This window comes from Xenia sp. Carnegie-2017, unplaced genomic scaffold (genome assembly GCF_021976095.1).
Source record: "Xenia sp. Carnegie-2017 unplaced genomic scaffold, XeniaSp_v1 HiC_scaffold_20, whole genome shotgun sequence".
NCBI classification, from domain to species: Eukaryota; Metazoa; Cnidaria; class Anthozoa; order Malacalcyonacea; family Xeniidae; genus Xenia; species Xenia sp. Carnegie-2017.
Window position 1 is genome coordinate 15897971 of NW_025813483.1, and position 12396 is coordinate 15910366.

Genomic DNA, 12396 nt, shown 5'->3' on the forward strand with positions numbered 1-12396 from the left:
CAGATTGACAAAAAAACTTAAATGTTTCGAACGCCTGAATGAGGAGAGATGAACGTGGATGACGAACGAAAGCGATAGTGAATAAAATAATTTCCAACAAAAACCTCACAGTTAGGGTAAGTTTAATTCGTCGAACATGTTAAATGAAGGACGGGAAAGGGCGGTTGTGAAGGAAAATGACAGTGAGAAGAAGAAATGTAACACTTTTTGTCATCATAAATTTTTTTTGACAAAAATTTTGACATCTACTCAGTTGTCTTCCCTACTGCCACACAAAGCAGACAGGACTTGAAACCACGGACATGCCCATGCGATCAAATCCACAGTACTGGTCTTTCCTTCGAGCCAAAGCTTCCTTACTCTTAACAGTCATTAAACTTCTCTTTTAAAAACGTTCAGCCACATCAAGTGATCCATCTTTAGTTGTGGAAAACTTGATAATGAGTAAAATTTTACGTAACGCATGAGACAAACGTTATTATCGCTGTGTGTGTGTGCAAAAAAGCCTTAGTTTTATGTTAAATGGAAAATATTCAAGTTGTATGTCATAGTTACCATTATAAGATAAACAAAGCCACATTCTTGGTAGAATTAAAAGAAATCCCTAGTTTCCAGTGCTGAGTCGTGCGAATACCTCGCTAGAGCGTGAGCAGTTATGTACAGCAAAATTAAACTCAATTTATTAACTTATTACTATGACTATTCATTCAATCGTACAAATTTGGGGAGAATGTCAGTTCATGTATTTGAGAAAAACATCCCGCAATTATTTCATAATTAACATTTCTACTGGTTTGCACAATAATTTTGCTTAGCATAAACCGGCTGACAGTTTGGTGTAATTGTAAAGTCTGAAAAGTTCAGGAAGGGAATGAAAATATACTAGTTATAGTTCACTCAACTAAACTTTGCATTGGCTTTATTCTTTGATAATTTTAAAAATTCACCGTCTGATTAACCATGATTATTGTCAAACAGAGCCAGTTTGATCAGCCTAAGCAAAGAAAAAAACTAAAATCAGTCTTCTTTTCATCAAAATTTACTGCTAATCGATATCATTCGGTTCTTCAGAGACAATTTAAGACAGCATCCAGTAAGCTGTGTGGGGGTAAAATAGTAAATTGAAATACTTACCTCTGTCATTGCTTCTGCCATTTGTTTCACTTGTGATTCACTTAACGCTTTCCCAGTATTCTGTAAAAAACACATACGGTACATAAATGTTGTATAAAACACACAAAGTTTGCTAGTGCAAAACTCAAAATTAAATCAAGTATAACTAGAAGGCCACCTATTGCAAAAAGTTGAAGCTAGCAATTCAGATTGTTCCAATCTTTCCAAGTACGGCCGGTATAATCGAAAAGAACATACCTGGAAGGCTACTTCCGACCAAAATTTGAAACTAGCTATTCAACTATTGCCATGCAATCTCCTCGCACGGCCAAAAATAAGTCATTACAACAATAAACTAAAATAGGGACTTTACTACCAAACTAAAAATTTTGTTGCGTGCAAGTACAGACAAGTATGTTTATATAAAAGTAGCTTTTCACTTATAGCTGTAATTAATTGAATGAAAAACACACAAAAACATATATATGAACATAATCGGTATGATTGCTTTCCAATATAAAAATATCAATAAAACAGACCTGCACACCTCCATTGGAAAGAGCAACTTGAGTCTAAACGTTGTTTAAAAAATATTAGATTAACAAAGAAAACATAACAAATTTTGTCTACAATTATTATCAACCGTAAGTTCATTGTTTTTCTTCTCTTGTGCTTGCAACTCCGTCTCAAGCTGCAAGAAATATCATTGCATGAAATTGCAAAATGATCGTCTCTTTTGTTAACATTCATCAACAAATCGTTAAATATATTGAGGAAAAATTCTCAAACAAACCTCCGCAATTTTTGACGTTTTTGCATCACTTTCTGCCTTCAGGTGTTCGTACTTTTCGTTCAAATCGCGAAATTTCGATTCATACTGAAATCGTAAAAATTTACCGATTGTAATTTGTGGTGGATTGCGTCTTTAAGTCATTCACCAGTTGTCATCATTCACTTCATGATAAATCATTTTATTAATGGTCTTTTCAAGAACTTAGTCTATTTCACGGTTTTAGCAATACACACAATGCAACAAAGTCTCTTTACGATGTTGATTACCTTTGATTTTGATCCTAACAGTCCTTTAAGCCCACTCTTTTTCTTCTTCTCTTTTGAATCAGACGCTACGTCCTTAAAAAAATACAATAATAATAAATAAGTGATATTATAAGTATTCATAGTTAAACTACAGAGCCTTAGATAAATTTAATAAAGTATTGCTGTTGATGTAGTTAAAGCAAAGGAAGTTCATAGCTGCTCAACTGAGAAAAACAGCTTCACTCACAGTAATGAAAGACTTCATAAAAATAATGAACATTTATAACAAATTCTTACGTCGTCAATGGATGTTGAATCCTCCATATGAGCAATTTGCGCCTGTAGTTCGCTTTCCCTTTTTACTGAATGTGCCAACTTATCTTCAAGGGACTGATATTAAAAAAAAACCCAAAAAACATTACATGTGTCATGTCATACACATTTTGTAAGCCACCCTTGTCTAATACATCGACTTATAATGACACTCTCCCACATTGTCTGATGTATAGAGATACAGTATTCTCCCGCATTGTCTGGTGTATAGTGATATACCTTTAATTTGGCTTCCATTTCTTTATCGTGTTTCTTTTTTGGGGTTTCAGAACCACTTTTCTGAAGACGAACTTCCTCTAGTTCCTTACGCAAAGCAGCATTTACTTTAGCAGCATCACTAGCTTCAGTCTTGTATTTCTCCAATTCTGACGACTTATTTTCTTCCTTTATTTCTTTCATTTCTCTTTCCTTCACTTCCACTTTTTCTGAAAGACTTTTCCTCTCCGCTTTCAATCCCTCAATTTCATCCAACAACCGTTTGCGCTCCTTCGTTGACTCGTTACTTGCAGTTGCAGCGGCAACTTTCAGCGTGGACAACTCTAGTCGTAAGGATTTTGCTTCGCTATCTTTCAGCTTGCACTCGTTGTTCACATTTGTTATATTTTCTTTAAGTTGAGCAAGAGAAGCGTTTACCTATGAAAGGTTCAAATCTGATATAAACGCGAAACTGAAACCCGTTTTAAACTTTTTCCATTGAACACAAAGTTTTCAAAGTTACGTTAAATCAACAAAGAACTATAATTGTGGGTTAAAAACAAACCTTCTTTATATCAGAATCTTTACTCGTAGCATCGCTTTCTAGAGCACAAATCTTGACTTCCTTCGATTTTACATCTTCTTCTGCCTTCTTTAAACTTTGTTTTAACTCTTCCAATGTCGACAATAACTATTGCAATTGAAAATCAAAGTTTTAGTTTATATATTTATTCGGATAAAAATTTTACCAAATACGTTGAGATTGTGACGACAATAATTCAACAATGTAGCCATGTCTATAAATAATTCACACCTTTTCCTTTTCTAAGTCTTTATCTGCTGACCCTTCTTTCTTCGCCAAAGCAGTTTTCAATGAAGCAATGTCACCATCCTTCGACTTGGATTCATCACATGCTTTTTCATACTTCTTTTTTAAATCATCAATCAGAGAATTCTTCTAAAATTGAGATAAGACGTGCGTTGCTTGAATACAATAACATTTCATGGAGATTTTAGTTTCTATGGGTTAGACAATCCTAGTTAATTTTTAACCTTTTCAAGCTCGGTGTTTTTGGAAACTTTAAGCTCGGCTATTTCTTTTTCCACATTAGCTTCCAGGTCACGCAGCATTGTTTCCTAAGATGAATTTTGAAATCACTAAAAATAAAGTGGAAGAATAACACATGCTTAACATAACAAACTATGATTACTTACTGTGGCACTCAACAGTGTTTTGTATTTATTAAATTGATTATCAATATCTTCTTTCTGTTTAAGAGCTTCGTTAAGCTTGCTTTCCTAACATAAACACGGACAAAGTTTCACTAACTTTCCCTTACAACGAAAATCGTGTTTCAACAAGTTTGGTGGACAAACCTTGATTTTAATTGTTTCTTTACACTGATTATACTCTACATCTGTGCGATCCTTTTCTTTCGTTAACATCTCGAGATGCTCCTCCAATTTTTTTACCTAAATTTTGAATAAAATTTTCAAATAATTTGAACATTTGAAGTCATAGTGCATGATTCATGATCATAGAGCGATTTAGTCATTATCAAAATGTGGAGGATTCAAAACTTTATTCTACCTTAGCGTCATTTGATGAGGATTCATTCACATTTAATTCGTTTTGATATATTTCTAAGAATTTCTCGTAAGGCTAAAATATACAATGCAACAACATCTTTACTTCAATATTTTTATTTATAATTGAAAAGAAAATGAAATTTCTTACTAAATCTTTATCCACTGATAAAGTGGGATGAATTTGACATAAGTAGATCTTAGAAAAAATAAAAAAATTGATGTTAAATATGATTGAATACAATATTCATCAATTTTATACGTATCTAGTGAATCGTCCTACCTTTATGTTTTCATGGAGAGATTTAACAGTCTGTTGATTTTCTTCCTATAAAAAGGGAAATTTATTTAAGTTGCATGCTGTGAATTATCAGAAAGAAAAGAAGTTGAACTCAAAAGTCATCAATGACAAGACTTTTAAGTTTTCACAAACCTTAACAGAAGAAAGTGCCTTTTTTATGTCAACATCACGCTGTTTTTCTGCAGTAGACAAAGCGTCCATTGCTTTCCAGTTTTTCTCTCGTAACTCCTAGGAAAAAATAGCAATTCAAGCAATAAATTGGCGAAGATAACAATAATAAAGAAAATGTTTGAACCCGGGAGTATCGTAACATGTTTGTAGATAAAGATCGCACAGGATGGCGAAGTCCTGAAAAAGAATGATGGTGTTGGTGATTATACTCATGTTTCGATACTCTAAGCGGTAGTCACTTGGCTATAAAGATCGCTACCGCTAGGATTTTCGAAACGTCAGTCAACATCAACACCAAAAATCCTTCTCAAGATTGTCAACATCTAAAAACATGTAACGATAACAGTCTCTAATAAATCAAAACCCTACATTATTTTTCGTTTTCATAGATTCGATCGACTTCTCCCAGGTGGCAATTTGCGTTTTCTTTTCATTGAGTTGACCAGTTAGCTTTTCAATTTGCTCCTCAAGTTCTTTAACTCTGATCAATAAATACATAAATTATTGCTGACAGAACAAAGGCATGAATTGATAAAACATTTCATACTTTGTGTCATCTTGTGGTGCTGAGTTCAATTCTTGTGATACATCATTTTTTACAACAATAATTTCTTCCTTTCTTTCGTTCAAAGTTTTTGTCAACAGTTCAATTTTCTCATCTTTACTGTTGTTGGAGCATTTAAGATCATTAATCTCTGCTTCCTGTTTAGTCAAAATTGCTCCTTGATTCACAAAGTCTTTCTTTGTGTTTTCATGATCTTTCTCACTTTGATTTAATTTCTGTTTCATTTCCTCGAGTTGTTTTAAAGTATCCTCTGATTGTTTCTGGAGAAAAATAAAAAATTGTACGTTAATACATAATAAAGAATAAGGCAAACTTGAATATTACTTCTGACTCTGAAGATGACAACTTCTAAGGTTATCAAAACGTCAGTCAACATGAACACAAACAATCCTCCGGACTCTACTAACCAGGACGATTCACATCTTTAAACATCTAACTATAATCACTGGTTCAAACCATTCGCTTTAATAAATTATACTATCAACAATGTTAAAACCAAAGCAAAACTTGGCGAACTACTAAAGGCAAAAATCGTTTTCAGCCGACAATTTAAAAAAAAAAGAAAAAACAAATTAAAAAAAACAACAAGTCATCTTGAGATAGGGAAATATCTATCAGTGCAAGACGCAAATTAAACTTAAACTTTTCGACTTCACTTTTATTCACGTCTTGTATTGATACATATTTTGCTAGCTCAAGATGACTTGTTTTTTTTTTCGGAAATTGTTTTTTGGCTTGACTACAGACAAGAATCATAAAGTAAAAGACAAGGATGGAACGGCAGCAGTTCATCATCAATGATCGATGTATAATCAAGAGGACAGTGTTGCTTTTGAGCTCACGACCTAACCCCAAAAAACGCAAAATTCCGCAAAACAGAGTTCAAGCCCACGTCTCCGACCAAAGTCATACAGTGACTTCAGCCATAGTGAATTTAGCAAAATAACTTGGTATATATGATTTTTATCAACATTCACTGACATCAAAAAAATTATTGCAAATGTATAAATAATGAAGCGTGTCATGAGAAAGACGAGAAAAGCTTTCTTTGACTAATAACATCATCTTGTCAAAAATTATCTAGTTTCAGCGTTCGTTTTCCGACAAAAATTACACATGATTTTTCCTCGACTAAATTTCATAGAAATTATTGATTACTAAAATATTTTCATTGTACATCAAAAAACACACACATCACCAACCGTTCTGAAATTTTCATAACAAAAGATCGTTTGAATGATCAAAAAGTCGATAGTGCGATTATGATATATTACAAACGTAGGTAGAAATTCAAAATTAACTGATTGAAGCCAAACTCAACGATATTCATTGCTTCATATTACAAACACAGGCACGTCTGACATCGTTTAATTAGTTTAAACTTTCTTGACAAAATGCAATTGTATTTGGACGTACGTTAAACCGTTTGTTAAAATTTATTTTACCTTAGCGTCATTTGATGAGGATTCATTCACATTTAATTCGTTTTGATATATTTCTAAGAATTTTTCGTAAGGCTAAAATAAACAATGCAACAACATCTTTACTTCAATATTTTTATTTATAATTGAAAAGAAAATGAAATTTCTTACTAAATCTTTATCCACTGATAAAGTGGGATGAATTTGACATAAGTAGATCTTAGAAAAAATAAAAAAATTGATGTTAAATATGATTGAATACAATATTCATCACTTTTATACGTATCTAGTGAATCGTCCTACCTTTATGCTTTCATGGAGAGATTTAACAGTCTGTTGATTTTCTTCCTACAAAAAGGAAAATTTATTTAGGTTGCACGCTGTGAATTATCAGAAAGAAAAGAAGTTGAACTCAAAAGTCATCAATGACAAGACTTTTAAGTTTTCACAAACCTTAACAGAAGAAAGTGCCTTTTTAATGTCAACATCACGCTGTTTTTCCGCAGTAGACAAAGCGTCCATTGCTTTCCAGTTTTTCTCTCGTAACTCCTAGGAAAAAATAGCAATTCCAGCAATAAATTGGCGAAGATACAATAACAGTGTCAAATAAATCAAAACTGTACATTATTTTTTGCTGTCATAGTTTCAATTGACTTCTCCCAGGTAGCAATTTGCGTTTTGTTTTCATTGAGTTCACCAGTTAGCTTTTCAATTTGCTCCTCAAGTTCTTTAACTCTGATCAATAAATACATAAATTATTGCTGACAGAACAAAGGCATGAATTGATAAAACATTTCATACTTTGTGTCATCTTGTGGTGCTGAGTTCAATTCTTGTGATACATCATTTTTTACAACAATAATTTCTTCCTTTCTTTCGTTCAAAGTTTTTGTCAACAGTTCAATTTTCTCATCTTTACTGTTGTTGGAGCATTTAAGATCATTAATCTCTGCTTCCTGTTTAGTCAAAATTGCTCCTTGATTCACAAAGTCTTTTTTTGTGTTTTCATGATCTTTCTCACTTTGATTTAATTTCTGTTTCATTTCCTCGAGTTGTTTTAAAGTATCCTCTGATTGTTTCTGGAGAAAAATAAAAATACGAAATATCACAACTTAAAAGGACATCTACATAAAAAAGGAAAAGTAGTCAAAATGACGGAGTTCTCACAATATGTGTCTATCTATCTTATCAGGTTTATGATTGGTGTAAAGTGCAATACAATACACTATAGAAATGAAAAATTTAATGAGTGTCAACAAGTCTTCAACACAATTGTCTGATTGATTCCTACCAGGTTAAAGAAACTTTACAACCAAAAAAGTTAAAATTATAACCATCGATGTTTTAATTAGAAATCAACATAAACCAATATCATCTTTGTTGCATTTACCTGTAATTCAACAACTTGCACCTGGTCTTTCTTTCCATGGGACTCTAACTGTTTCATAAAATCCTTAAAATAAATATATTTATTTGAAGCAAACAAATTATTAATACATTATCCATACAAATAACTAATATTATAAGATTTTCCATTGTGCAATAATAAGTATAAAAAGGACAACAAAACATTCTGCTTGAACACATATTTAGAGCTTCAGAAGTAGTATGTTAGAAAATGTAAGAACCTCTTTCTCCCGATTATGATTATCAGATGCTTCTTTCATCTTTAGCTCTATAGCATTAAACATTTTCTCAAGTTCACATTTCTTTGTCTTTTCCTCATCCAATTCAGATTTCAATGTATTTGCTTGCTGTATATAAGTTGATTTCTCAGCATGAGCAGCATCAAGGTCTTTCTTTGCCACCTCAAGCCTATGTTCACTGTCTTGTTTAGACTTTACTGCCTCCTTAAGTTCCTTCGTCAAGCTGTTTTTCACCAAGTCAAAGTTCTTGACAAGTTCATTTGCTTCTGCTGCTTGCTGTCTTAACTTTGCCTCATTTTCTTTCTAAAATAATTCAAAGATTAAAACATTACAAACAAAATGACTAAGATTTTACCTAAAGTAGAATTGCATCCATGGCCTAATAGACCCTGCATTTCTAAAACTTTGAAAACACTAAAACAGTAACTCATAAGGAATAATTTTTTGCATGTACGTAAAACCCTCAGCTCATCATAATATATTTTCAAATCACTGAGATCTCGAACATCAAACAACAAAATATCCAACTAACAGTGGTCTCAATTAAAATATTAAAAAACACCTTCGAGTTGATATCTTTTTCAAGTGCCTCTATTTGCGCTTGCATTTCTGATTTCTGGCTCTCTAAGTTTTTTAGAAGCTCTTTTGTGGAAGCAAGGTCTTCTTTATTTGAAGTTTCCTTAGATGTTTGCAATGCTGCAATGAGCTTTTCTTGTTCTAAAGCATTTCTTTCTTGTGAAGCATTCATCCTTAACTGCAATGCTTCATTTTCCTTTTCCTGATACAAAAAAATAGCTATTAGTGAGGTGAATAAGTAATAATATATATATATGAATGATGTAATATACCAAAGTCTTAATTTTTTGTAATGCAGAAGTTTCAGCAGCTTTATATTTTGTGATATTTTCAACATTTTCCTCTCTAAAATACAATTATATGAAAAAAGTCCATCATATTATCTATTGTGAATAATTCATAAGCACACTCTCCTTTACCTTAATTCCTTCACTTTTACTGCCAAGTTTTCTGCTCTTAAATATTCTAATGAAAAAACACAATAGTTGATTCATTGAAATAAAATGACTAGTCCTCAAACAGAAAATTGGTAAGCAATTTACCATCCTTCAATGCTTCTTCTTTATTATTTAATTTTTTTTGAAGTAAATCAATTGGGTTAGGTTTACCGCCACTCTGTAAATAAAAAGTGACCTATGTAATTAAAAATGGCATATGTAATTAAAAATGACATATGTAATTAAAAATGACACATGTAATTAAAAATGACATATGTAATTAAAAATGACAGCACAATACGTCCAAGTTGTTATCAAATATCTGGATTATAATTTCCTGTTCAGATATTGAAATTTATAACAATATACAACAATGTATAACAGTGCATAACAATATGTATAACAATGTATAACAACAAGGTCCAAACGATTTACAAATCGTGATTTTTTTAAAACTTGCAAAGCTCATTTAACATTTCTTGAAAATTAAAGATAAATTTGCATACAGAAAACATTTATTTTTACATTGCAGTCAATGCTGTCTACCTCTTATGTTTTGCGATCACCCCTTTTGTGTATCATAATGTCAACAGACAATTTTAATTGCACCTAGTTTGCATAATTTCAAAGCAAATATTACATTTTCTGAAAAATCAGGGAGATTCAAAAAAAGTTGCAAAGCAATTTAGCCATAATTCGGACCCTGAACAATGTATAACAATGTATAACAATATGCACAACGATGTATAACAATGCACAACAATGTTCAACAATGTGTAAAAATATGTACATCAATGTCTAAAAATGTGGAATAATGGACAAATTGAAATCAAATATTGCCTTTAGACATGTCTACATTACTAAATGACTAATTTGCCACAGGTTCACTAACATACTAAGATTTACACATTATGGAAACTTAACTTGTGTAATCATCAACTATGTTACATAGATACATTCAAACTAATGAGTATGACAAATACAAACTCACTTTTTTCCATTCATCGGCTGACTTCTGCTTATCAAAAAGTACATCAACAAGTTTTTGAATCTCGCTACGGTTCAAGGAAGCTGTATCTAACTTTTCCAAAATGTCATTCAAATTTGAGGAATCTAAAAATAAAGAACAGCTTGTACATAAATTGCATTAGCAGGCTTTATTTTGATACTTGAAGAAACATAATTAAAAGTAGAACAACCTATGGTTCTATATTCACAAACTGTGTTTGCCCTCATGTATGACTTAAAGGGATATAGGAGTACATTTGATATTATCTGATTGTGTGTAACATATATCCTCATAAAACAAAAATATCTTGATGAGGATGTTAAAAACTTGCTTACAAAATAAATTTATCAACAATTTAATGTAATATAAAAATTCAAAAATTACAAGCCAATTATTTATTGTAGTTACATAAGGCTTTAGCTTATTATAGGTTTCCATATACTTGTGATTAAAAAATGATTAGCTAGTTAATAAATATTTTAGGCTCCTTAAATAATTTTAAGTTAAACAACTTGAAATTTTGTTGAACAAAAGAACAACACATCTCTTTGTTTCATTTGTCCAGCACAATGACTAGCTGAATTTCTTCGTGTTAAAAAATGCAGTTGATTAGCAATGTTCAAGTTTTATTTCCATCACAATGACTTGGAATTAACGAAAATCGTGGGGGAAATAGACGAAATAAAAAACAAGGGACAATATCTTCCCATTTCTAGAAATGTCGCATAAAAATTCATTTTATTAAAAATTTAAATTTCGGTTAGAGAGAGCAATAAAACATTCATTGCCAAGCAATTTATAACTTACGCATTGGATTATTCATGAACAATTTAAAGGAAAAAGTACATTGTAAGAATTAAACATAATACGACACGAAAATGAGCACAATTTGATCCAAAGAAATACCTGCATTCACTTGTTTTTCTTTGCCACCTTTGGATTTTTTTGATTTCTTACTTGAAGCAACTGGGCCGCCAGGGCTACCTTCTTTCGGAGGTAATTCTTCTGGCATAGGTGGAAGACTTTCCAACACTTCTTCAACGTTTGAATTAACCATGATGTCTTCAACGACTATCTCATTCTTTTCAATGATTGCTTCTTGCTCTTTTGAAGGCAGCGTCATCTCATTGCGATGATCTGATTTGCGTTTATCACGAGATTTCTTTTTTGGTTTCTGCACTGTTTTGTCATCCTCGGAATTTTCCACGACAGTAGATTTGTCAGGACTGGCTTCAAATAAGCTTTTTGCTTCATCCTCGAATGAAATGTTAGTGATTGGTGCAACGCTCTGTAGCAATTCTTCGCCTTTTCCAACTAACAGTTCGCTTTCTTCCTCACTTTTCGGTCGCTCTTTCTTGACTTTTTTACGATGTCTTACCCCGGTTTTATTACTGGCATTCTTTCCCGAAGAAAAAATATCACCAACCGCTTTCTGGTTGGCCACGGCATCTTCGAAAGTCTGTTCTTTAAAGAAGACAAAGTAGGCAAGAAACAAGACCAGGATTAATATCGCGACTAAACCACCCACAATATAGATTGGATCCATCTTAACTTAAGCAGCAACAAAAACCAGCTTGCAAGTTTAGATGAATATTAAATATTGCTTTAAAAAAAAGTAAAACAACGATAAAAAGGAGAAAATCAGTGTCTGTTAGCTCGATAAATACAGAAACATTCGCGGACAGAGCATGTGTGTGTGGAACACGTACGTAGCAATTTATACCACGTGTACCATCATAGCCAATAAGGTTGAAGAATTTTTGAAATAGAAGAAGTCTGTCAGGAAATCAAGAAAAATAGATTATTACAATAATAGCTAGTAATTTTCGGTATATCAAACACAGGCCTATTAATTACATAATATGGTGATTCAAAACCATCCATGATATGGTGATTCAATTCCGTCAAGCAGTGGTTTTCTTTAATTTGCCATTAAATTCTTATCGCTGATGAGAGGAAATTGTCTGAAATAGCTCTTTTTTAGAAGCTTAGATGTATCCTTTT

The 12396-nt window shown here is 32.1% G+C and overlaps 1 protein-coding gene across 2 annotated transcripts; it reads right to left on the reverse strand.

Moving 5' to 3' along the window:
- Positions 1–658: 658 nt before the first annotated feature.
- LOC124441096 (kinectin-like) lies at positions 659–12084 on the reverse strand. Of its 2 annotated transcripts, XM_046991528.1 has the most exons (33): positions 11299–12084; positions 10375–10496; positions 9489–9561; positions 9366–9411; positions 9219–9291; positions 8933–9148; positions 8353–8673; positions 8115–8177; positions 7526–7803; positions 7348–7459; positions 7178–7273; positions 7028–7072; positions 6896–6943; positions 6749–6820; positions 5286–5563; positions 5108–5219; positions 4700–4795; positions 4550–4594; positions 4418–4465; positions 4271–4342; positions 4057–4152; positions 3895–3978; positions 3733–3816; positions 3494–3637; positions 3245–3370; positions 2704–3117; positions 2449–2541; positions 2173–2244; positions 1907–1990; positions 1757–1804; positions 1653–1685; positions 1135–1194; positions 659–994 (listed from the first exon to the last, which is right to left on the reverse strand). In XM_046991528.1, the coding sequence occupies exons 1-33, from the start codon at positions 11936–11938 to the stop codon at positions 971–973; spliced, it is 4218 nt and encodes a 1405-aa protein (XP_046847484.1). In that variant the 5' UTR covers positions 11939–12084; the 3' UTR covers positions 659–970. The 2 variants fall into 2 exon arrangements, with proteins under 2 accessions (XP_046847484.1, XP_046847485.1); XM_046991529.1 differs by lacking the exons at positions 4271–4342; positions 4418–4465; positions 4550–4594; ... (1 more) ...; positions 5108–5219; positions 5286–5563 and having other exon boundaries at positions 11299–12083.
- Between the last annotated feature and the right edge of the window lie 312 nt (positions 12085–12396).

What these genes read in the sequence shown, in the direction of transcription:
- LOC124441096 (XM_046991528.1), bottom strand. Translation starts at nt 11,938, where the DNA reads ATGGATCCAATCTATATTGTGGGTGGTTTAGTCGCGATATTAATCCTG. An exon ending in AGGCACTTTCTTCTGTTAAG is followed by an intron (nt 4,595 to 4,699) that starts GTTTGTGAAAAC and finishes CCCTTTTTATAG; the next exon opens with GAAGAAAATCAACAGACTGT. An exon ending in AAGACTTAGAAAAGGAAAAG is followed by an intron (nt 3,371 to 3,493) that starts GTGTGAATTATT and finishes CAATTGCAATAG; the next exon opens with TTATTGTCGACATTGGAAGA.